This window comes from Cydia pomonella, chromosome 13 (genome assembly GCF_033807575.1).
Source record: "Cydia pomonella isolate Wapato2018A chromosome 13, ilCydPomo1, whole genome shotgun sequence".
In the NCBI taxonomy this organism is placed as follows: Eukaryota; Metazoa; Arthropoda; class Insecta; order Lepidoptera; family Tortricidae; genus Cydia; species Cydia pomonella.
The window spans coordinates 14,794,790-14,819,589 of record NC_084715.1 but is presented as its reverse complement, the minus strand read 5'-3'; the positions used below and the strand labels follow the sequence as shown (position 1 = coordinate 14,819,589).

Below are 24,800 nucleotides of genomic sequence, written 5' to 3'. Positions count from 1 at the left end.
ATAAATGATAATTTATACTTCTAGAGCCGATTAATTATTTTAAGTAAAATATAAATAAAATGAAATTCTGCACTCATCTACTACCCTTTGTGTTCTGTAGTCTACGCAGTAATAAAGGTATTTTAGTCATTTATCTTAGCATCGCGGCGTCACGTCCTTTGTCCGCACCATAAACCTGCCACGTGAACCAGGAGACGTGGGATGACGTCTCGACCGGCCGTTTATTATCCTAAAATATTATAAGGTTTTTCCCACGCGCGTGTAAATCACGCTGCGTTTGCCGCGACAGCGGCTGACACTATGGCGTGAATCGCATTAATAGGTTAGTATCTGCCTGTTTTAGGAAAAATGTACGTTGAGAGCTAGACTCATAAAAGTCATAAAGTATTATGCACCCGAGTGGCTGCGGACTATCGCTAGGATTTCTAAAACGCTAGTTTAGTATCGCTCTTACCTACATCGTCATGGTTTTGCATTTTTTCTCAAGCATACATAAAAATATGTGTGGGAATATCGCTTTGATGTGCTTGATATAAATAGACCACGTAATATGATTTATCTATATCACATATATTAACGACACCAATCATGGAACATTTAAGAGATTTTTTTTGTTTTTGATATTTCACCGACACCTGCAAAATTTCTACCGCATTACGCTTTAAAAGTTGAATGTCCAATTCGTCCTTTATGTTTTCTATGTATGTAAGTATTTAAAATGAAAGCTACTGCAAATGGTTTCAATATTATTAACCAATTAAAACTGTGGTTTTTTGCTCCAGTCATGGAATGTATGGCGCCATTCATTTTCAAAATAACAAATATCAATGAAAAATTAAACTTAAGCACCTCTTTGGCTCTTGTTTATGGTAAAATATTACCAGCGATTAAAAACTGATGGTAAATACTTGTTTTACAGGATTTGTCTATACCATTCCATTACTGGGGGCTGATTTTTGAATTTAGAGCGCTCGAATTCGTCACTCGAAAAACTGTGGAAAACAGCGAATTGATATTTTAGAAATACGAGCAATAGAAATTGGGCATCTAGTGGTATTGACCACTCGTTTTCAATTATATTAGTAGAATTTAAATGCCTAATAGTGGAGATAAATTGAAGGGAATTACACGAAAGCGAGCACTCGAAATTAAAAAATCGGCCCCCTGGTGCCTGTTCACTTATAGGGGTGTTAACTATAATAGTTACAATATAACAGACAATTCCTTGTTTCATTGTCTTTGTGGTGGGATAGGATAGGTAAGCCGTAATACGCATAACATAAGTGAGGTATGTAACTAACGCTTCAACGCCATCCATGTACAGTCAGCATGAAATAGATAGTGACGGCGACCTAGTGGTCGAACATACCGTAAGACATCTTTGTTACTATATAAATAAGGATGTGAACCGATATATTTGGCATCTTTGGCCGTCACTATCTATTTGATAACTGTATTGTGCGGTTTATATTTTAGTCCTGTTGACGGTTGCAAGTTTCAAACATAGATATCGCTTCGAATCGGATGAGCAAATGGCTTTACGAGAAAAATCCAGGATTAAAAACATAATTCCTATTATTACACCCCATCTTGCGGTGGTCGATCATACTACCAGATAATAAGAGCTCAAGTCGTGTGACTATTCAACAAAACGTCAATCGAGCTAAAGAGACTGGTAAATATACTTATAATTAGAATATAATTGTAATTATATTATTATTGTAGTTTGGTTTTTAGTATAAGTACATTTTTAAGTATTTGTCTCTGCATATTATAATTAAGTTTGATAATTTTACCAATGAATATAATTATTTTACTAGTATTAGGTATAATGGTAATGGTAGTTTTTGAAACTACAAATTCGTTGCTTTTATTTTTATGAATGTTATGTTGTGTTTTAGTTTAATTTAAATTGGACTCTTGACTATGAAGACTTTTTATTTTTTATTCTATTCTCGACTTTTTATTTTTTATTCTATGACCGGTCTTGCCTAGTGGGTAGTGAGTGACCCTGCCTATGAAGCCGATGGTCCTGGGTTCGTATCCCGGTAAGGGCATTCATTTGTATGATGAGCACAGATATTTGTTCTTGACTTCCTGAGTCATGGATGTTTTCTATGTATTTAAGTAATTGTATATTATACTCGTATATATCGTTGTCTGAGTATCCACAACACAAGCCTTCTTGAGCTTACCGTGGGAATTAGTCAATTTGTGTAAAAATGTGCCTATAATATTTATTTATATTGTATTTCTTGAATTTATTTAAAGTTATGCTTTTACTGTATGTATTCAAACATAATTGACATTGTTTATGAATAAATATCTTGTATCTTAATTCTTTTTCTTGGCTCCTGGAAAGAGCGATACTATTATGGTGTTGCGACAGGGGTCGCTTCACGCTCAATATGTTCAACACACGACGGGGCGATAGTAATCTGATGCGGTGCTGTTGCCCCGCATTATGCCCGGCCGGCGCCGATTCACACACACTCGGGAAGATGCCAATAAGTGAATCAACTTCATATTAGTTATTTATTCGTCTTATTCTAATTAAGAATACCAATGCTTACCTATGGTATGAACTTATCAATAAGTAGGTATTGTACCTAGTCAACCTAGTGTACCAAAGTAATGTATACCTATATGTGCATAACACTATCTACCTGCACTGGTTTTCATATAGTTTGTTCGTTTCGTTCATAATTTTACGCATGCATATTATTTTCTTTCCTACTCCATCTAATCTAAGAACTATTCAATCGAGCCGGCTCAAAATTCGGAATATAAAACAGCAAGAGTATAAGCTGGAGTTAAATTTGTTAAGATATTCGGATAAGAAAATTCACGATTTAATAGGTTTGTTAGTTAAGTTACAAAAGTGTAGTTAAAACTTTAATTTGTGTCTAGACAACACTTAATCGATTCTGTTAATTCTGTAGGAGGCAACGGTTATGTTCGGTGAGCAGTTAAATGATTTACTTGGATGTGTGTTCAACCACAAAATTGGATATTATGGAAAATTTACTTTTGTGTTCAACTTGGCAGTTTAAATATGGTTGAATTATATAGGTACCTATTAGTTTAATTTATATGCTTAATTTGTATGTCGTGTTTCTTTTGATATTTGTGAGCTATAAAGTAAACTTATATTGTATGATAACAGCTCTTGCCGCTCAGGTCTTACCGCTAAAAAGCAATACATTTAAATGTATACCAACATACGTGAATTCATAAAATGCATCAGTTGATCGCATATAGGTAGCAGGAAACTCCATAAACAAGTACAATATTAATATTTTCCTTCTTTAACATTTTATTTTTATTGCTTTGTTTTCATCTGGAAATCTTTCTTCACATAATTACCATTAGCTTTGCTAGTACCGGTGCTCGCAGGTATTTGTTTTTTCTTCCGTTTTGTAATGTTACCACCATGCATTGTCGCAACTCACGATGTCTGAGCTACAACCGCGAAAACCGAAGTTCGCAAATTGCAGGCATCTTCCTCTGTCACTCTAATTACGCCTTCATTGGGGTAAAAGAGAAAGATCCCCGCAATTTGCGGTTGCCCTCTGATTTTCATTAAGTTTTCCTCTATGCCCTCCACGGAAACGTTGCCGGACGTCATTTTCGCCGAATCACCGTCGCCCAAGAGGGCCGACCAGCGTCACACATTACGGGAACAGGAAAACTGCATTAGTTAAGTTAGTAACTCTCATTGGCTGGCCGCAACGACCGTCCCTATTGTTTCCGCTAATGCAATTTCATGTGTCACTTGCGGATTTGAAATTCAAATGTCATTCTTTGTCCCCCAATTTTGAACGAGATTAGTCCTGATTTTGCATCGGCGATACCGGATATGTTTAATTATGCATTGACTTAATTATGATAGGTACACGTGCGAAGCCGTCTGGTGCATGATAAACGTTACGTTAGGCGCAGACCACACGGAGCGGGGGTTAGTAAATAGCGTATCGATTCCCAACTGGATACCAACATCGCATCGAGTCAGTTTCTGAACTTTCAAGGTAGATCGTACCTGTTTTATGGCAAATAGCCCGGGTGACCAGAAACTCTCTTCAAAGTAGTGCTCCGACTCATGCGTGATAAATACTTGCTATTAAATTCCGAAACCTTTTAACAGGCGCACCGCTCTTCGCTAAGATTTGTATATGTGGAGTGAAATGGTTGCACTCTAAATACAAGTCTCATTCAATATTTTAAAACGTACAATAACGCGCCGTAGCATCGTTCTGTGTGTTCAACTTCTTATGGTGGCAAAATTACATTAAAATGGCAGTACAATCGTTTTATTTGTTGTGTCATTGTGTTTGGGAATGCAATTCTCAGAACGGCTAATTATATGGAGCCAGAGCGCCAACATGGAGGCGACCCGGCACCAGGAAATGAACCGTTGATTTGCAAATTATACCAAAATTGGGCGGGCCCGCTGCCGCCATAAACGAATCATATCTTGATCTCGACTGACCTACATTCTGAGTCAGATCGCTTTATTGTTTAACTCACACTAAAGATAAATTAAGACATGTTTTCGATCATAAAAACTTTATTCGCATCGATCAAACGTAATATCTTTTAATTTACGAATGTTGAGCTGCATTAACGGGCTGTATTTTTGGAAATACATTATATTGGACCGAGGCATCATTTATTTCCATATTGAGTGCAGGAGTGGCGGGTGACGGCAGATGTCATCGCTGCGCCTGCACCCTCCATTGATTACCCCTGCACACGTATTCCCACTGCTTGCCTATCAACACTTGCCTGTGACCATTGTACGGGTGATCTCCCTTCACGGTTTTCAATGTAGGTATACTTTTACTAGTTACCTAGAGGCAAGTATTCTGTAAGCCATGTGTGATGTGGGCCGGCGCCCGGGCTACTGCGCGCCGTAATGACATTCAGTACTTGCACGGAAATGACTACGCAATTATTGGGAAGCGCTTAATCAAAATTGATGGAGTGTTGTAAGCTTTAAATAATATTAATTAAATGCAAACGAGGTATTGATTTCGTGGCAACGCAGGTAACTCTAATAAAAAGCGTTAAAGTCTGACCTTTGTAAATCTTATAACTTCCTTGTTGAAACGTTTCAATAAATCTTACTGAGTTGAAATTCAGCAAAAATACTAAATCCACAATTTCGTCGAATGTAGGTAGGTACTTCGTCTTATTTATAGGTATCTTATTCCGAATTTTATGCTATTACCTACAATAAAACCGAAGTAGCCCACGGTACTTAAAGAGATTTGCCAATTAATTACAGGACGAAATAGGTGTCGTCACGAACCTGCTCCGATTACAGGCCGTGCCGTGCAAGCCCCACTTTGCCCCACTTTGCCCCGGGGCTCATTTTGTCACCAATTTAGGGCTCCGGTGGCCGAAGACACCTATTAAGACCCATATTGATTAGGACACGCGAAACGGCCATTAATGACAGGATAATGTCGTGCGTATCGAGTTTTGTGGAGTAACGGTTAATGTGGTTAAGTACTAAACTTTCTTGTAGTATCGACTCGCTTTCTTCACTTGTTATCAGATTCTTAATAATAAGGAGAAATAAAAAAGCCTCTAAATAGGTCTCCAAAGATAAACAAGTTTAAATTACCTACAACTTAAATTAAATATCGGTATATTTGGTAAATTAATACAATTTGAAATTGTGATAAGGCATCCTATATCATAGATAAATAAGTAAGCTTAAAGTGCTCACTCAATATATCAGTTTCCTTACTTAATAAATAATAAGTTGTATGGGAGGTTGGGTAAAACGTGTTAGGTAGGTATTAATAATAAATTTTAAATTCGATTAAAATTTCATACTTATTAAGTACAAATAAGTTTACACAATGCTATTATAAATGACTTTTTATCTATGTATAGCATAATACTTACTTTTATATGACTATACTATGTACTAATGAAATAAAATAAAACACACAGGCTCTATTACCAAATGCCAATCAATCTTCTCAATCAATAAGTTACTCTTTCTTCGTTATCTTTCTATCTATTAATATAACACATACAAAAGTGACAGGCTATACGTTACCCAAAAGCTTTACAACCGGACGGTAAATATTCGTACCTAACCGCGTCTAGACAGATTGACGGCAAGGTTATCCAGTGAGCTATCTTCTAATGCATCTTCCTACTAAATTCACGCCATGTTGTCTTTTATCTGAGTGTGAAGTAAAAAAAAAACTGATTATTATAAAAGAAAACATAAATTAAGCAATCAGTTACCTGCCTTTGTTGAGGTTAAAAGGTTAACCAAACACGGCGAATAATAAAGATACGAGCATTTTGTCTAATTTTAGACACAAGATAAAAAATATCTCAACTCTGAATTACTTATTATAAATAGTCTTTTAGATTGATTTGTTTGTGAATGTTGCGATTTCCATATTAATGAATTGATAAATTATGGCCCGTCAATGAAACACGAATTATTTTGTTAATCATACCCGGAATGTAAAATAACACTTGAAATTGTAGCTACAACACAAAAATAACCATTTATTTCATACAATGTCCTACTGTGTCCCAATGTAGGGTCAGCATCAATAGTAGCGGATGAAACAACGCGCCAAAAGTATCTGGTATTCCGGATAACTTTTCCAAATATTGATAAATCTCTAAAATATACTTTCAAAAGTATATCTTTTAACGTCTCAATTGTTCGACATATAGAACCACCACATTTTGTTAAGCTGTTACAGAATGATAAGTAGATACTTTTGAAACCTTGTTTGATCCGCTACTTTTGATGCTGACTGTACATACTTAGTACCTTGAATTTTTTTATATTTTAAAACTGTACATTATTTTTTATTATCAAATCAATTCATACTATTCATAACTTTAAAGCAAAATGTATTAAATCTGGTACTAATTGTTTAATTCATTGTAAAAGATGGACCAAAAATCTAGGTGAATACATGAATTAATTGAGAGTACCTACTTACAATGAATATGACTTTTTTAGTTGTTTGAATTTAATTGTGTGATTACTCTATTTGTCTGATTTTAAAAGAGCACAAAATAACTAACGTATAAAATAGTTTTGGGACCGACAGTTCGACACGCGTATAGATTCCCCAATAAATGAAAAAGCCAGGACGATCGACTAACAATAAATTTTCACAAAATGGCTATCAATTAACACGGTTCCATTTCTGGTAACTGCTGGAAAATTAGCGATATTTTATGGATGTAGTGTCCGGCAGATTTATTGAAGGCCTGCTGACCTGACCTGCGCCTCTCCTAATCCGATGTAATGGGGAGGAATAACGATATCCATCATCGTAAGTACCATTCTGTAAACGTAAATCGTTTCGCCGTATTTCACATGCCACTCGTTAACTGCCTTCTTAATTTATGTAACTTATTTGTTTAGTAATCAAGCCTCAATTCAATTAAAACAAATTGCGAACTGAGACACTGATGCGCAAACATAATGATGCCCATAAAACTCGATATAACTGAAAGCGTTACGTTACCTCTTTACTTATGTAGTGCTACAAATGTTCGTCTGTTTACCGGGAGAATCCCTTTCATTTAAATAAGTAAACGCCTCCATCCCATAAAAGGACGCTGAAATTGCCTTAATTTACCTTAAATTGTCCATCTTGGGTAGTTATGTACACCGGCCTAGCGTATGCAAATAAACAGAACCCGCAAAAGTATTTGACTGAGATAAGTTAAGGAAGTGAATAATAGACCGCAGATTGCTTAAACAAAGTCTTCATTATTAGTTGAGAAGCCGAGCATCCTATGCAAACAAAACTCGCGCCGCGGGCTGCGGGCCCGGCCGCATGTTCCTATTAATGGATAGAGCGCTAGCGGGTCAAGTTCTTAGCTCAACAAATCTAACTTGAACTCGCAAGCCCTGACTACTATGCGTAATCTAAAAACGTACTAACACTGGTTCGCGAGCAATAAACTCGCACATACTCCGTAAACGATTGGAATGACACCTACGGTTCGACTTCGCTCGACAATACATCTCTTTTAATATTCAAATTAAATTTTGATTCTCATCCCTTTCAGTACAAATCTATTTTTCTTATGTATTTTTATTGGTTGTTTAAATTATGTTAGCAAAATTTGGGCAAAAATCTTAAATCGTAAATTTTATGAAGTAGGTAATATGGTGGTAATTTTTTCATACAAACGTTCTCGACATTTTCCTGTCTAGATTTTGACCCTTGATGAATATTTTTTTTATATGAGATCAATATTACCAGTACCATATTTGTACGTTTTGATTTTTTCGATATTCTTGTTTTTATAAGAACTTTAAAAACACAAAAATCAAACGGTCAGACACAGATAATTTCTTTTTCATTCCGCTCCCAAAATTACTTAACGATGAAAATGTCGAGAACGAAGCCTCGATTTCTGAGGTTTCTATGCAGGATTTTTCGCCAAAGCTACAATCCTTATCGCAGTCCTTATCGCACTAATTTCAGGAGCCACCCCCGTCAGCGCGACGGAGATAATTACCTAAAATTCTCAAATCTGAGAAGGGGCTCAGCTAGTATTTCCTCTTACATATTGCATTTACCTAAACCTCAAGCTCTGCATTATGGTTGTCTGTGAAAGACATAAATATTAAAGTAGGAAACTAAAAAAACCTCAGTCATTGTTGTACATGGAAAAGGTGGTAAATAAAAACCGGCCAAGTGCGAGTCAGACTCGCCCATCGAGGGTTCCGTACTTTTTAGTATTTGTTGTTATAGCGGCAACAGAAAGACAATTCAACTAAAGTACAAAGTATGTATTTCTAAATTTATAGGATCCCCAGGGTTGTCCCCACCGCATCGTTTTGTTTAAATACCCTTACCTGCCCAGATAAGGGTTGATAAGAATGAAGATCTAAACAAAAAGGCACAAAGACGTTCATTTATTCCATTGTGAGCGTCGTACACATGCCGCGGGAAGACTCCGTGCCATGAATAACGAAAAGGGCATGTTTGATGAGGGAGTTTATTCAGGTTAATGAGTGATTTCAATTAAAATATATTTTGATTATATTTTTTGCCACGACCCTGTGGAGTTTTTAATACCTACCTACCTTTTTGTGTCTCAGTGAACTTGCTAAATGTAGGTACGTATGTACGTTTATTACATTTCTTCTTTGACTAAATCGCTAATAAACTTATGTATAAATAAACTACTCACCGTCTATTTTAACTTGTTATCTATCATAAACAAGTTTGGTTACGCGAAAGATGGCCTAGGTACCGAATAAAGTCCAGTAATCCTATATCACGCACGTAACAAAATTGTTTATTTTCCATATATTTATAAGTAGGTACTTAAATGTTATTAAAAATGTACAGTCAGGAAAGAGGTTTAGAATTTTATGGTTTCGTTTACACTACACTCCTTTGGCAAGACAAGTACCAACTGATTTAAATTCTCATCGGCATAATGATTTTGAGTATAAAAAGCAAAAGAGGATCAGAACTTCATAAGTTATGTAACTTATGTAGTTCCATCTACTACATAATAAAGTAAAAACATAATTAATAGTTTACTTTGTTTAATTTCAGACAGACTACCTCCAGAAGTTCGGGTACCTGCAGACGGGGCGGCCCGAGGTGCAGAACCTGGTGAGCGGCGCCGCCGCCGAGTACTACGAGGACGACTTCAGGATCGCAATCAAAACCTTGCAGGTATAATACTCGTATGTTTTTTGGCTTCGGTTTTCGCTAACTACGCTTCGTTTTTCTCACTGCTCCCACATTCGAGAATCTCTGTTTTGCCCTATGGTTGACTGGTAGAGAGTGGGGGACCCGTGCGAAATCACCTGTTCATACAAACGTAGTCCTCATTTTTCTCTGGTTATATATTAACATTATTCAAAATATTTTGACACAATTTGTTGTATATCAACAACGCATAAACGTAGAGGACATTTGTTTTTTTTTTTTCGAATTCGTATGAAATCTGGTTTTCGCTCCTAATTTTTATAATAATCAAAAAATGGAAAATTGGGACTACGTTTGTATGCAGAAACGGCCGTCCCCTTTCCTCTTAACGGACTTAATGCCGTCCGCGATTTGTACTTAATTTTATTGTGTATAAAGTTTAAATCAATAAATAACTAGGAGAGTAGCCAGCCTAAGAGCGTTTTCACATTATCCGATCCAATGACGGATGTCGGATACGATCACAAAGCAGTAAAAAAAACACATTCCTTTTTTTTCCGAAACTATAAGAGCTATACTGTTCAAACTTAGTAAGTGGATGTATTCTATGAACCGCATTAAGATGTTCACACAAAAATGGAAAAAAAAACAATAAATTTTGGGGGTTCTCCATACTTAGAACTGAAACTCAAAAAATCTTTTTTCATCAAACCCATACGTGTGGGGTATCTATGGATAGGTCTTCAAAAATGATATTGAGGTTTCTAATATCATTTTTTTCTAAAATGAATAGTTTGCGCGAGAGACACTTCCAAAGTAGTAAAATGTGTGCCCCCCCCCCCCCCCCCGTAACTTCTAAAATAACAGAATGAAAAAACTAAAAAAAATTATATGATATAAGTACATTGTCATGCAAACTTCCACCGAAAATTGGTTTGAACGAGATCTAGTAAGTAGTTTTTTTTCAATACGTCATAAAATTTTAAAAAAAAATTTTTTTCATCAAACCCACACGTGTGGGGTATCTATGGATAGGTCTTCAAAAATGATATTTAGGTTCCTAATATCATTTTTTTCTAAACTGAATAGTTTGCGCGAGAGACACTTCTAAAGTGAAAAAATTTGTCCCCTCCCCCCCCCTGTAACTTCTAAAATAACACAATGAAAAATCTAAAAAAAATATATGATATACATTACCATGCAAACTTCCACCGAAAATTGGTTTGAACGAGATCTAGTGAGTATTTTTTTAATACGTCATAAAATTAAAAAAAAATTTTTTTTTTATCAAACCCATACGTGTGGGGTATCTATGGATAGGTCTTCAAAAATGATATTTAGGTTCCTAATATAATTTTTTTCTAAACTGAATAGTTTGCGCGAGAGACACTTCCAAAGTGAAAAAATGTGTCCCCCCCCCCCTGTAACTTCTAAAATAACAGAATGAAAAATCTAAAAAAAATATATGATATACATTACCATGCAAACTTCCACCGAAAATTGGTTTGAACGAGATCTAGTAAGTAGTTTTTTTAATAAGTCATAAAATATTTATTTTTTTCATCAAACCCATACGTGTGCTTCAAAAATGATATTGAGGTTTCTAATATAATTTTTTTCTAAACTGAATAGTTTGCGCGAGAGACACTACCAAAGTGGTAAAATGTTGAACAAGATCTAGTAAGTAGATTTTTTTTTAATACGTCATAAATGGTACGGAACCCTTCATGCGCGAGTCCGACTCGCACTTGGCCGCTTTTTTAAATATATTTATTCATTGTTGACATGTTTATTGAGACTACACACCTTACACACGTTTGAATTTATTCGCGTATGTATGCAGGTTTCCTCACGATATTTTCCTTCACCGAAAAACTAGTGGTAAATATCAAATGATACGTACATAAGTTCGGAAAAATGCATTGGTATGAGCCAGGATTTGAACCCGCGACCTCCGGATTGAAAGTCGGACGTCAGATCCACTCCGCCACCACCGCTCATTTGATTTATGAAAGGTTTTAATTAGATTTAATTTGATTGAAATGCAGTGTACGGTCACGTCTGAAAATATCGATACGAAAAAAGTACCAAAAATATGTATACATGATATGGATACGAAAAAGGTGCCAAAAATATGTATACACTACCTTAATGTATGGGCAACATTAAGGTAGTGTATACATATTTTTGGCACCTTTTTCGTATCCATATTTTCAGACGTGACTGTACATTGTAATGAACATTGGGCTTTACTAGGGTATTGTATTTTTTACTTAATTTTTAAATTTCAGGAATTTGGCGGCATACCGGTAACAGGCGAAGTCGACGAAGCCACGAAAGAGCTCCTGAGTAAGAGGCGATGTGGACGGCCCGACAGAGAAGGTTACGAAGAAAACTCTACCAGAAAGAAGCGATTTGCTTTTCAAGGGGCGACGTGGAAACACACCAATCTTACATGGAGGTAAGTGCTAGTGCTAGAAGTGGAGGTAACTTTGTATGGGATTTGCAATAACAAAGTCTGCAATGTCATCATTAATGTAAGTTTTTTACAGACAATAAGACACTCCCTCACTTTGTTCTGTTCAAATTGTACGACTTTAGCATGATCGAATACATAACTTAAATCTTCAGATTCAATTTAAAAAAAAAATACCCAATGTCAGCATTGTCTAGTTCAGTGTCATAATCATAATGATAGTATGTTTTTGTGCCAGACTTAAATCCACTAAGTGGATCCTTTATTTATTTATTTCTAGGCGAGGTAACAAAGTGTAAATAAACTTATAGTGCTAAATTTACATGTCAATTCCTACCTTGGTTAGGTAACAACATAAACATAAACAACAATAACATAATTTTGGTGGAAGCATGGTTCCATTTTTATCGCCTGTCACTATGGCCGTCACTTACATACTTATTAGAACATGACAGGCATGGTGACAAATGATAGAGAGCTGACCATCTTAGCCCTACTGGGACAGTTTGCATTTCATGTGACGGAAGCAATGCCCTTTTAAATTTTGTTTTTAACGCCATCTATTGGCGAGTAGCTTTATGATATATTGTACGCCATCTACCGTTCTTAGTTAATACTAAATAACTCTTGCATACTTTAGCAACAGATGGCAGGAATTTACATTGTTATATAAGTTTAACATAGATGGCGCTAGTAATTAAAAGTCAATCTAAATTAAATAAGTTTTTAATTTGAATTAGTTTGAAAATTCAAGTAACTTCGTTATCCAAGTCGTTTAACTTCAAATAAAAGGAAAGAAGGGTCAGAAGTGATATCATTATTAGAATAAAAAACAGGATAATACAAGAAAGGTTGCTTCGTGCAATAAAACGTGACGACAGACAATAAAGCTAACGTCTTTTTTTAGGATATTTGCTATGTAGGTAAACAAATACGGTCCTGCGTCGTAGTACGTAATCTTCGTCATATAGTTCTACTTACATATTTTCATGTTTTGCATGCTTTCAAAAAATCGATATTTAGAACTTTTAAAAAACGCCTCAGTGAGGCTTAGTGTTCTCTTACAAATTTAAACTACTGCTGTGTATTATCCTCTTGAACCTACCAGGTCATGGTCAAACATATAAAAATGAAAGCATTAACTTCAAATGTAGTATAAAACAATTGGTATAGTTCCTTTCAATTTACTAGCACCCGCTCCGGCTTCGCACGGGTTAACAAATTATACACCTAAACCTTCCTCAAGAACCACTATTGATAGATGAAAACCGCATGAAAATCCGTTCAGTAGTTTTTGAGTTTATCACGAACATAAAGCCTAACCAGGAATATATGATGATTGTCAAGAGGGTGCTATTTTTCTCATTTATATGGCAACAGTTCAGTATAGTCTGAACAATGTGCATTGGCAACTCGTTATTTTGACTTACATACTTTTATTCACCGTAATCAAAATCAGAATCCAAATATTTGGTGTCCACATTTTTTTAATCGTCGGTACTTACATGTTTTTTTTCGTATAAAATTCATGTATTTTTCTTACATTTTTCTTACGTATCACACATAGGTCAAAATAGTCTAAGTGTATCTTCTTTTTTATTTTTGGTTTGCTTTTCTTTGGCAGCCTAAAATCTTAGGAGGAACGAACTTCTCTCGTAATCCGCGTAATCGATGACCCTGATTTATCTAGAAATTTTATTAATTACTATAATTACTGCAGATAGTTACCTATATTTAATTTAGTTGTAACATACTATATGGTGTGGCCACTATTAGCCACACCATCAGCTCAGCTCAGCTCTATAGCTGAAAAATTATTTCGTCTATCATCTTACTACATCCAAGATTAGCTTACAAAAAGGCCACCATGATGTTAGTAGGTATATTCCGTAACCTTACATAGGTTCTGGTACGTAGTCAATGAATAAGATTGATCGTATCCAAAGCCTAGTAAATATTTTTCAAACACAAAATCATTTTTGTTCCTGTAAGTATTTCCTCGCTTGTATAACATGTTGTCGTCCTATGGTACCACATTGATCCAGAGGGCCTTCGTGAGACGTTGCCATCCACTCCTGTCCTGTGCCCCGCGCTCCGAGTCCCTCCAATTCAGTCCGGCTGCCCGCAATTGTATAACACAATACTACAATAACCAAGTCGTAATAACCAGACTATAATGACATATTAATTTATTTACCTGTCAGTTCTGATGTTAATTTGGAAGTGTTTCGTAGCGAAATAGTATAATTACCCGAAAGGTTCTTTTCCAGCAGTTTATTATTTACATCATTTATAATGTTTCGATCTTGATTATGTATAGTTTTGGGCATTTTTGTCATTTATTATTTAATTAAGTATTATTCAAGTAAACCGCCACAGTGACACTGACAATGGCGACAACCTATCATTAAAATTATTGCCAGTGTGAGAAATTAGTTCCAATGAAATTCCGCAACATGGCGCATGATCATATTTTCCTGGTCAGGCTTTACAGGCCGTCAGAGGCGGACTTTGTTTTAATAGGTGTATTGAGTATTATAATAAGGACTATTTTATTTAAATTAAACAAGAAATTATTTCGCAAATAAAAGCGCTCAAATACCTACATAAATGCCGACACGTTAAGTTTTATTCGCTACACGCCGCCGTCAGCGCTATTTGCCTGGCCATCGGATTGATGACAAATAATAGTTAAATCACGGGGCTCGTAAAAGTTACGACGCGGGCGGCTTAATTAAAAGAATATGTCCCTCTGTCGCCGGTCGGGGCGCTGTTCGCGAATACCAGTGTTCCAATGTTTTCTTGCTAACCAAAACGCTTATATAAATACAAGGATTGCACGTATCACTGAATTTAGAGGCATGCATTTAAGTATTGTCTTTTTCTTTGGGTGACTTTTTTGAATGCTCAAATTCTTGTTTTATGGACAACCTCTAGTGATTTTTATACCTAAGCTTCTTGATGCTAACCGACTCCGATATGCCAGCCATTAGGTATCTGCTTGCAGACTTTTGTTTCAGGCTATCGCGGATGATTCAAGAGACGGTCTTAGGAATTAACATTTTTTTTCTTACACTAACTACCAGTAATGCCGCAACAGTAATTCTGCTGCAGATGACGCAGTTGTCATCCGAATGTCACCTTATAACCCTTTCCGTTTCTCCGAAATATTTGCACTTTTTAGGGTTCCGTACTTCAAATGCAAAAATGGAACTTTTATATGATCACTTTGTTTTTCATCTGTCTGTATGTCTGTCTGCCAAGACCCTTTATGTCGGAAACGCGTAAAGGTATCGAAATTAAAACCATATGGCCGTTCATGCCGCAAAAAACGTATATTTCGAATCTCAAGGGAATCAATAATTATAGGGAAGGTACTTTCTGTTGACCTAGAACTATTACATTTGGCAAGTAATATCGTCTTATACTATACTGCAAGTACAGGGAAAAATCTGAAAACTATACATTTGTAATTTTTATATCGTTTTGGTATAAATCGGGGATGCCGAACTCATTTATGGTATCACATTGACACCATTCCGCAGTAAAATAATAAAGTATAAAAAATTACTCTTTTTTTTTATTCTTCTTCACGCTTAAATTGTTGAATCGATTTAGTTGAAAATTAGTGTAGTGTAGAGAATAGAGATAGTTTGAGTCCCGGGAAAGGACATAGGATAATTTTTATCCCAAAGATCATCCCTTAAGGGTGTGAAAAGGGGGGTGGAAGTTTGTGTGGGGAATAAATAACCGCTACTGAATCGATTAAGATGAAATTTAGTATAGTCTACGTCTTTGATTTAGTTGAAAAAAGGAACCTAAACTTACACAGTTATTAAACTTATTAATCTCAGACTTCGCCGGAGATGAAATAGCCCCCACAACCTACTTTAAAAAGTGGCTCCACTTCTTAAATACATCTTAGGAACACAAAAATTAATTCTGCCAAAGGAAACCTTTGGTTCAGAGAATACCGTTTTACAAAAAGACAACCAAATAATGAAGAAACAAGTGAAGTCGAAATTGCTTTAAAATGGGAAATGTACTGCCAAAAGTGTATTATGTTTATCAAAACCTAATAATTACAAACCAGATGTTTGGCTTGATCATAACCTCTCCTTTAGTTTTCCATCTAAACGTTAATCGCGGTTGCATCCTGCCTGCTAAGTATCAAACCGGTATTTTCTTCGCATTTCTGATATCCTTTTGCCGGTAAATCTTGCTTTACGACAACTGCGACGGGATGCCCTGGATATTAGTGAATATTGCAAAATATGATTCTAATAGGTATATGAACATATTGTTTTAAAATTGGCGGGGACACGTCAACGCATGAAGGATAGTTTTTGTGGAATTGTTTGCATATTTCAGGCTAGGTATGTAGGTAAAATAATGAGAGCTTCATATACAATTAACAATTAAGTATTTTGCCTAAGGTTCAAGCCGTTGAACACCATATCAGCTCTTCTGCCTTGCTCTATTTTTGCATTTATTTAGTGAGCCAGCACTCTGCAACCTCACGTTTCATATCGAGCACGCGAGAACTTATCTCAGTCGAACCGGTGTAAGTGTGATCTCCGATTACTTATATTTATCACGCAACTGATGATTCGCTTAAAGCGAATGCTTGGTAAGCCAATTCGATGAATAGTAACCGTAGCCCATCGAGTTTGTTCAACTCGGCGTCGAGAGCTAACGTCTATTTGAAATGGAAACAACCGCGTGCTCGCGGGTAATTTGAAAAGTTCACAATCACCTGCAGCTAGCGACTTCAGCACAATTTCCTGTCGAATTAATGGTCTGTCAATATTGTAGCTCCATTACAGCTCGTTGCGCACGCGGCCGTAAAACGGGCAGCGCCATCTAGTGGCGGGTTTACGAGAGCGCGGCGCCGGTCGCTGGCGAGCCAGCCGTTCCAAAAAGCTAAAAGCACGATACAAATAAATGTTTCATTATTGAAAGTAAATCATAATAAAGCAGATCTGGATTGTGTATAAGAACTTAGATACTGGAAGAAACCGACGCTTAGATCGGAGACTTTGATCGTTCTTATAAATATTTATAAGGCAGACTTATTGTCTCTACATCAGCAAATCATTGGGTCACACTGAAACTGGCACACCTGTGTTAGGTCCTATTTTTACGCAGTTTTATGGATGTCTTTACCCATCATGAAACAATGGTGTTTCGGACATTTAGGATAGGCGTGCGCGGAGCCGAAGCAACATATAACTTTTTGACACTTTAATGAAATGTAAGACGGATCTATGCCGAGCGGACGCGACCGTGACATCATGGGACGCACGCAGAGGCAATAATATGTAATCTTGGAGCTGATCGCTGATGATGCAGTCGAAAGGTCTCGGGAAGTACTTGATATACGTGCAAAGAAAGTAAAGTCAGCAATAGGTGTAGGTTAAAAAATATTATTTGACGGTTAGGGGTACATACCTAAATAATTCTAAATATACCTGGTACTGATAAGTAATTAATTCCCTTTGTTTCCAAGAGTATCTTTCATCGTTGTAGCCAAAAAAAATACAGTTGGTAATTTTCAGTTTAAACTCAAAGGACATACATATAATGCTATTCGATTTGTTTTGATAACCTAATGTCGAAATGATACTGTAACCTGCAAATGTCGCATTAAACACTAAAGTGCTTGGCCCCAATAACTTTAGCCCATCATAAAATTAACGACGAGCGAACTCACCATTACGTTACTACGCGAAACTTCATAAACATACGTACATTGTAATAGATATCATATTCGTGTGAGGTTCCTTTCGGCGGAGCACCTATTTTTATTTTTATTTTAGGAAACCTACCTATTGGATATGTGCAAAGTACGGCTACTAAAACGATTTCTATATCGTACAATGTGCTAATAATTACTGTCGCTATTATAACGGTAAGTATCTAAAATAAATTAGGCAGACCTCACAGAGCTGTAGGTTTGTTAGAATTTAGAGAAAAGTGTTATCTGTCTTTGTGGGAGACCGCCTCGTGCTCGTTTTGCCCTCGCTGTTCCCAACTAATTAACTTTTCGCATTATTGTACCTACCAAAACAAAACTAGCTAGTAACATATGCCTCGCTATAGTAGGTAACCAACGTCTTAGATGTGGTGAAATCCTCCTGAGCAAAATATAGACAAGTACCTACATCTAGAGCTAGATGGCTAAATTGCCTGGTTGCTTATTGCTGAATTTAACGCCTCGAGGCGTCCTTACTTTAGGTCAAGATTATAAAGCGTCGGCGTTTTCATAGAGTTTGTTCATAGGATTATCTTCCCATTTGTGTGGCAGCCGGCTCCCTTATCAAAATGTAGAATAAGCCGGCTCCTGCCGCGGACGTCCGATAGCAATACCGATGGTTATTACATGGAAATAAACAGCATTGTTTCCCCGCTGCCGGTGACAAGCAAGTGACAGTACACCCGCGGTGCTGTCGGCGCCATGCCCGCGCTAAGCAGGAAATAATATCGAATTCAATCGCCTATTCTAAAACAACTTAACTCACTACACACCCCATAGTCTTAGGCCCGCTTTAAATCCAAATTACCATAACTTACAGGCTTGAATTGAGTTGTAACAATAATAGGCTCTGTGAAATAGATACAGATATAGGGACAGTAACACAGAAACAGAATAGAAATTCGTTATTGTAGTGCATATACTATCGCCACCCAGATAAGCAGAAAATAAATTTGTGTTCAGTCTGCCTAAGTGCGTAACCTTACGTGAGTTTATTATTTCTTGTGGGACAAAGAAAATAAATAGTGGCATAAACTGCTGGACGAGTAACTATTCGATGTAAACACTACCGCTTCAACCGTGATTTTGATATAAATAGTTTACAATATTGCTAAAGAAATGCTTACATCTTTACAGTATACTCAATACTTTTTCACTGTGTTGAATATTACATCGTCGATAAGTACTCAACTTTATACACTTGTTCCAGATGCCGTGCAATTTTTTAGTATACACATACTTACGACGTTTCTGTTTATTGTATCTACCTACCTTCCTTATGAAATATAAAATACTGTCTGTCTGTAGCCTAGAAGTGTATACCCAACCCAATCTACCCGTCAGCCGGCGTCCGTCCGGCCGAGATCGGTCTGAATTAAGGCTTCTGTCACTTGTGATTTTCTTCCTGAGGTGCTCCGATATTTCCCAGTTCAATATGGACTAGGATCGGATCGGACACGTACCTCGCGCCAAATAAATATTATGATTTAGCCGTTATCGAATGTTTTAAAATTAATTCAAAGTAGTAAAAATTATTAAAATAAGAGAGAATATATATTAAAACGACACGAAGATCGGGAAAAAATCCTACATAATCTGACCTATTTCTTAACTATTTTAGGCCATACAAAATATACCAAATACCATGGCTACTTGATAGCTACACACAGGTTTGGGCAAATTAGTTAGCCAATTAACCGATAGATGGCCCTGCACATTATTATGCTTTGTAAGCTTCTGGTCAAAAGTGAAAGAGACAAAATATGATAATGACTTATGCGTAATGCTTATAGAACTGCGCAAATAACGCTTACGCTTGTACATAATATACAAATAATATAATAATTATTGTAGGTGAAATCTTCGTACTGGAAATAAATATATCTATCACCGCAGCTGTTTCGAACCCGCCCTACAATTTCCCAAAATGCCTCCAAAAGTCCAAAAAGTAGATGAGCGCTGCAGTGAAACAGTTTTCTCGCCCCTATCACACACAAGTATGGCCGGTCCACTCATAAAACAGATGACGAGCTTGTATTAATTGTCCCCCCTCGCCGTCCCCCCTCCCACCCCGACCGCAGGAACTGGGTCGCCGTTTTCAATATTGAAGGCATTTCACAATTTCTATTGGTCTTTATTGCGACTGTACGACGTAATAAAGCATATTATATGCGAGCTCGTGTCCTACTCCTTTATATTATATCCAAGTGTGTTTACTTAGAATTTTAAATAGTATAGAAACGTTTGTTCGCTGAGCACGACTGAAAAACATTCTTTTAGGGCTACGGCGCCATTTACTGTATTTTGTACACCACTTTTCATTAAAACTAAATAATATTCGATAAGTTAGTTAACGCACTTAAGGTAGGAGTACTAGTGTTCGACGCTGCACTAGTACTCGACATGGGCACTTTATTTCAAAGTGACAAGGATTAAGTTCGAATACAGAAAAATCTTCGTTGTTCAAATTTAACCTATATTTCCATGAAATAAAGTGCCGATGTCGGTGACTAGTGCAGCGTCGAGCAATTAGTACTTCTACCTTAATTAGTTTATACGAGTATGGAAGTTATTTATGAATGCGTCAGTAGCTAGACATTTATATAGAATTACTTAAGATTAAAAATACCTTTTTAATTATACCAAATTATTTGATGAATTTCTAGTTTGTTAATATTGTAATAATATAGTACATGGTGTATTAAGGACGGTAAACAATAATTAACACGAGTTCGCAATTCTTGTGCCGCTCGTGGCACACACAACATTTTCATCGCACTTGTGAGGAAAAAACTACATTTTAAGCGAAATAATTCTTAAATACAACGGTGACATTTCAAACATCCGTCCGCCATATGTGACCGCGGCCGGTTTTTGCGTCCCACTTGCCGCTTACCATAAAGACGCCTTGTCGGGTTTTTCGTATAAAGATACAAGCAAATCTCGTCCTTATGGCAAAGTGGGACGTTTGGCCGGCCGCGGTCATATAATATAATTTTCAACACACTTGCTCAAAACGACGTTTTTAATCCACCGATTTTTGGCTCATAATCCTAGATATTAAACACGCGTGCTTTTTCAGTATATTATAACACTTGGGCTTTTTCATTATATTATCCGACTGAGTTAAGAAGGTTACTGATTGCAAATAATATGCATGGAAACGGAGCCTTCTTAATTTGGTCGAGTAATACATTTTTTTTCTAACCATTAACTATTAGGTTTCAAATGTTAGTTCAAAGAGGTTTTATCACACCAAACATAATTTATAGATTATATTATCTCGTAAATTACATTAATGAATAAACATAACATTTTATCGATTTGATCTCCATCAGTCGAATAGAAATACGAAAATATTAGCTTTTTTACATTTTTTTAATTGGCTGTTTTTTCGAATTCGTGCGCGCTTTTGCCTTGCCATGCATTGGAATCGTGCGTAAAAAAAATAACGCGCCAGCCATTTTCCGTATTTGTCATAAAATTGGAATAGTTTTGCATGTTTTTAGTTTATATATTGACGAAAATGTCATTTTCTAGCATTGTAAAAGAAGAACACATACAATTGACGCTGCCAGTAATACTAACAGAGCCAAGAGCCGAGAACGATAGCCTTTTACCATCAAAATAATTGGCGGCATATGAATCTTTTATTCAATGGAAAATCAGCAAAAACGCCCACTCTTTCTTGGAAAACGTGTTGGTAGCTTACTTCAATGAACTGGCGAATAAGTGCCTACAAACCCAGCACGCTTTGGTGCAATTATTCGATGTTAAAACTGTAGGTAAGCCAACATTTTTAAAATTGTACTTTTACTGTTTTGACAAAAAAAAATCTAATTTGTAAGTTTTGTTTTTTCTTCGCAAGTGTGTTCAAAAACGTCGTATGAAACGCGTGTGCTATGGTCATTACTCACATCGGCTTTCTTATTGCGCGCTCCCTTACAGCTCGCGCGCACAATATCGCCTCGTGTGTAATGACCAACTTAGCACACTTGTATCATAATGTACTATTACAGTACATATGGTGCTACTTTATAGCACTAGTGCGAAAATTAGCATATTACGTTACTGTGTCGAACATTTAAAGGGCCATATGTATTGTAAAACGTTGTACGATACATGTGCGAATAGGTAATTCGCAACTCGTGTCGATTTAAAACACTCCCTTCGGTCGTGTTTTAATATATCGCCACTCGTTTCGAATTTCCTAATTTTCGCACTTGTATCGTAATGTACTAAATGAGTGGCGATAAATTAAAACAAGAGTTGCGAATTTCCTATTCGCACGTGTATCGTACAAAGTTTTACAGTACATATTGCCCTTTAAATGTTCGACACAGTAACCTAATATGCTTATTTTCGCACTAGTGCGGTAAACTAGCACCATATGTACTGTAAAGATTATTACATATTCTGAAACAGCAGTTTTTGCAAAAACTTCGAAATAACTATATATTTCGGTGTATTTTATACTCCAAATGTAGGACTCAGTTGTGTTTTTAGATAACGACTTCATATTATTAGATTGCCCAATTAAAAATGAAACAATTAACAAAGAACGCAAAAATATCGTTTTCGTTCCCATACAAGAAATACCGGTTTCCGATCCCTGTTCTGAAATAAACCAAAACTAACTTAAAGGTACATACTTAATGCTAAAACAAGAGATCCGAGATCATGATATGACCGACTGAAGTAGATACGGGCATCAATTTGCTAATATATCTACCTTAAAATTATTCTCCGGACTAGCAGAAATAACTGGCTGTAAACGATTTGTCGAATAGGAGCAGGGTACAGACAGCGGGCACATTATCGGATAAACAGCCGAAAATTCCAGTGACGGCCGCGCTTTCACGAAAAACAAACAAAAAGCAATTTTCCGGCGTATCACGTTACAATTGGTGTTTGCTGTGAGTTTATTTCTTTCAAGCATTCATCAGTCAACTGAAATTATTTTAAAAATAATCGGATTTTAATAAAACAAAAGTTTGCATACCCCTGGTGGGACTCGAACCCACAATCCCCGGCTTAGGAGGCCGATGCCTTATCCATTAGGCCACAGGGGCTCGAGATAAGCGCCTGAAACAACTAATAAAGTGCTTACAGTGGTCAAAGAGTAACGATAGTGAAACATTTGTAGAGGGTGCACCGACGCTACAACTATTACAACACACGACTATTGGGTTTAAAAAAAATTGGCTTACTGGAACAACCGTATCCCATAATTATACTTAATGAATAAAGGATTACAACCAATCTCGCACATGAAATAAAAAAAAAAAAAACTTCGAAATCGAATAGACTAAAAAATTTTTAATTGGAATGATAAATTATTTTTTTTAGGCAGCTAGTAGTCCATAGACCTTAAAACTACGAGTAGCATACATAAACTTTTAACTTATAAAATAATAATAAGAAAAGTGTAAAGAATGCAATGCAAGTATATAACGTAAAGTTGACATTACATCAAAAAAAAGTCACAAAGCACACAATATTTTGTGTTTATAAATAAGAGAACGATGCGTACACCTCTAAACATCCTTATCCATAACGGCAAGGTAAATGAAACATGCAAAAACAAAACATCACAAGTAAACGGGCTTGTATTACGTATTTTCGACACATTATACATAGCCCGGATAGCTCAGTCGGTAGAGCATTGGACTTTTAATCCAAGGGTCCAGGGTTCAAGTCCCTGTTCGGGCGGCAAATTATATTTTTGTTATTGAATATTATTTTTTATTTATTTTTAGATGTGTGTTTATTTTGTTAATTTATATTGTTCATTTACGCGTAACTTAATGTTTGTTGGCAATATAATTAATTCAATTTCAATACTTATTGAGGGTTTTTCTTGTTTCTACCAAATAAAAAGAAGTTTAGTAATTTTTTATTTTATTTTGTGTGACGATAATTTATCCGTAGCTGATACAACTCTGCCCAAATCTAGTTGATAAAAAAGAATTTGCGAAGGTACATTGATTTTGACGATCAAAAAGCGCTAAAATTGTAATTAAATTACATTTTAGCGCCAAAATCTCACGAGTTTTATTTATATTAGCCATTAGAACTTAGGTTATTTTGTATAGGAATCGCTGTTCTAGGTACTGAAATTATTAATTTTCCATGATATGTTAATTTATATTTCTATAGGAATCGTTGCTTTTCGAATTGTTTAGGTTGTGTTGGAAGGTGATATCTGAAATAGTACATTACGATACAAGTGCGAAAAATAGGAAATTCGAAACGAGTGGCGATAAATTAAAACACGACCGAAGGGAGTGTTTTAAATCGACACGAGTTGCGAATTACCTATTCGCACATGTATCGTACAACGTTTTACAGTACATATGGCTCTTTAAATGTTCGACCCAGTAACGTAATATGCTACTTCTCGCACTAGTGCTATAAAGTAGCCCCATATGTACTGTAAAATATCATTCGAATTATAAGTGTAATAGGAAAGCAAGATTGCGTTTGTATCGGAAATCGCTGCCTCCGACTACCTCCAGATATAAATAGATTGGAAAATGCAGGCAATCGATACAAGAGTAACTGGGTTATAAAAGCATTTTTGTGGCAGCAGATCTGTACTGTTAAAGGTAATATATTATTTACACAGGGTGTCGCGTTGAACAAAGTGTATTTTCATCAGCATCACACTTTCTCAGTAGTATGTAGTACTAGTAACACGTAAACGCAGGACAGTGACAGCTATATTAACTTAAAAATATGCTACATTTTCGCTAATACGTTAATTAATGATGTTCGTTTATTTAATTATTTATGGTCATTTAAAAAGTCCAATCGTGGCTGTTTGGTGAATACCCATTCACCATCAAAAATTATCCAAAAGGCAGATATTTTTTTGTCGATTTCGTCT

At 36.1% G+C, this 24,800-nt stretch overlaps 1 protein-coding gene and 2 non-coding genes across 4 annotated transcripts in view; 2 read left to right on the top strand and 1 right to left on the bottom strand.

Moving 5' to 3' along the window:
* LOC133524362 (matrix metalloproteinase-2) overlaps positions 1 to 24,800 on the top strand; it is a 239,586-nt gene that overhangs the window by 67,996 nt on the left and 146,790 nt on the right. For both annotated transcript variants that reach the window (XM_061860339.1, XM_061860340.1), the window contains exons 3-4: positions 9,582 to 9,704; positions 11,972 to 12,141. In XM_061860339.1, the coding sequence (XP_061716323.1) occupies positions 9,582 to 9,704; positions 11,972 to 12,141 (293 nt within the window). The remainder of the gene's footprint in view (positions 1 to 9,581; positions 9,705 to 11,971; positions 12,142 to 24,800) is intronic.
* On the bottom strand, positions 22,911 to 22,983 carry Trnar-ccu (transfer RNA arginine (anticodon CCU)). Its single transcript has one exon. It is a non-coding gene; the product is annotated as a tRNA-Arg (tRNA).
* Trnak-uuu (transfer RNA lysine (anticodon UUU)) lies at positions 23,551 to 23,623 on the top strand. Its single transcript has one exon. It is a non-coding gene; the product is annotated as a tRNA-Lys (tRNA).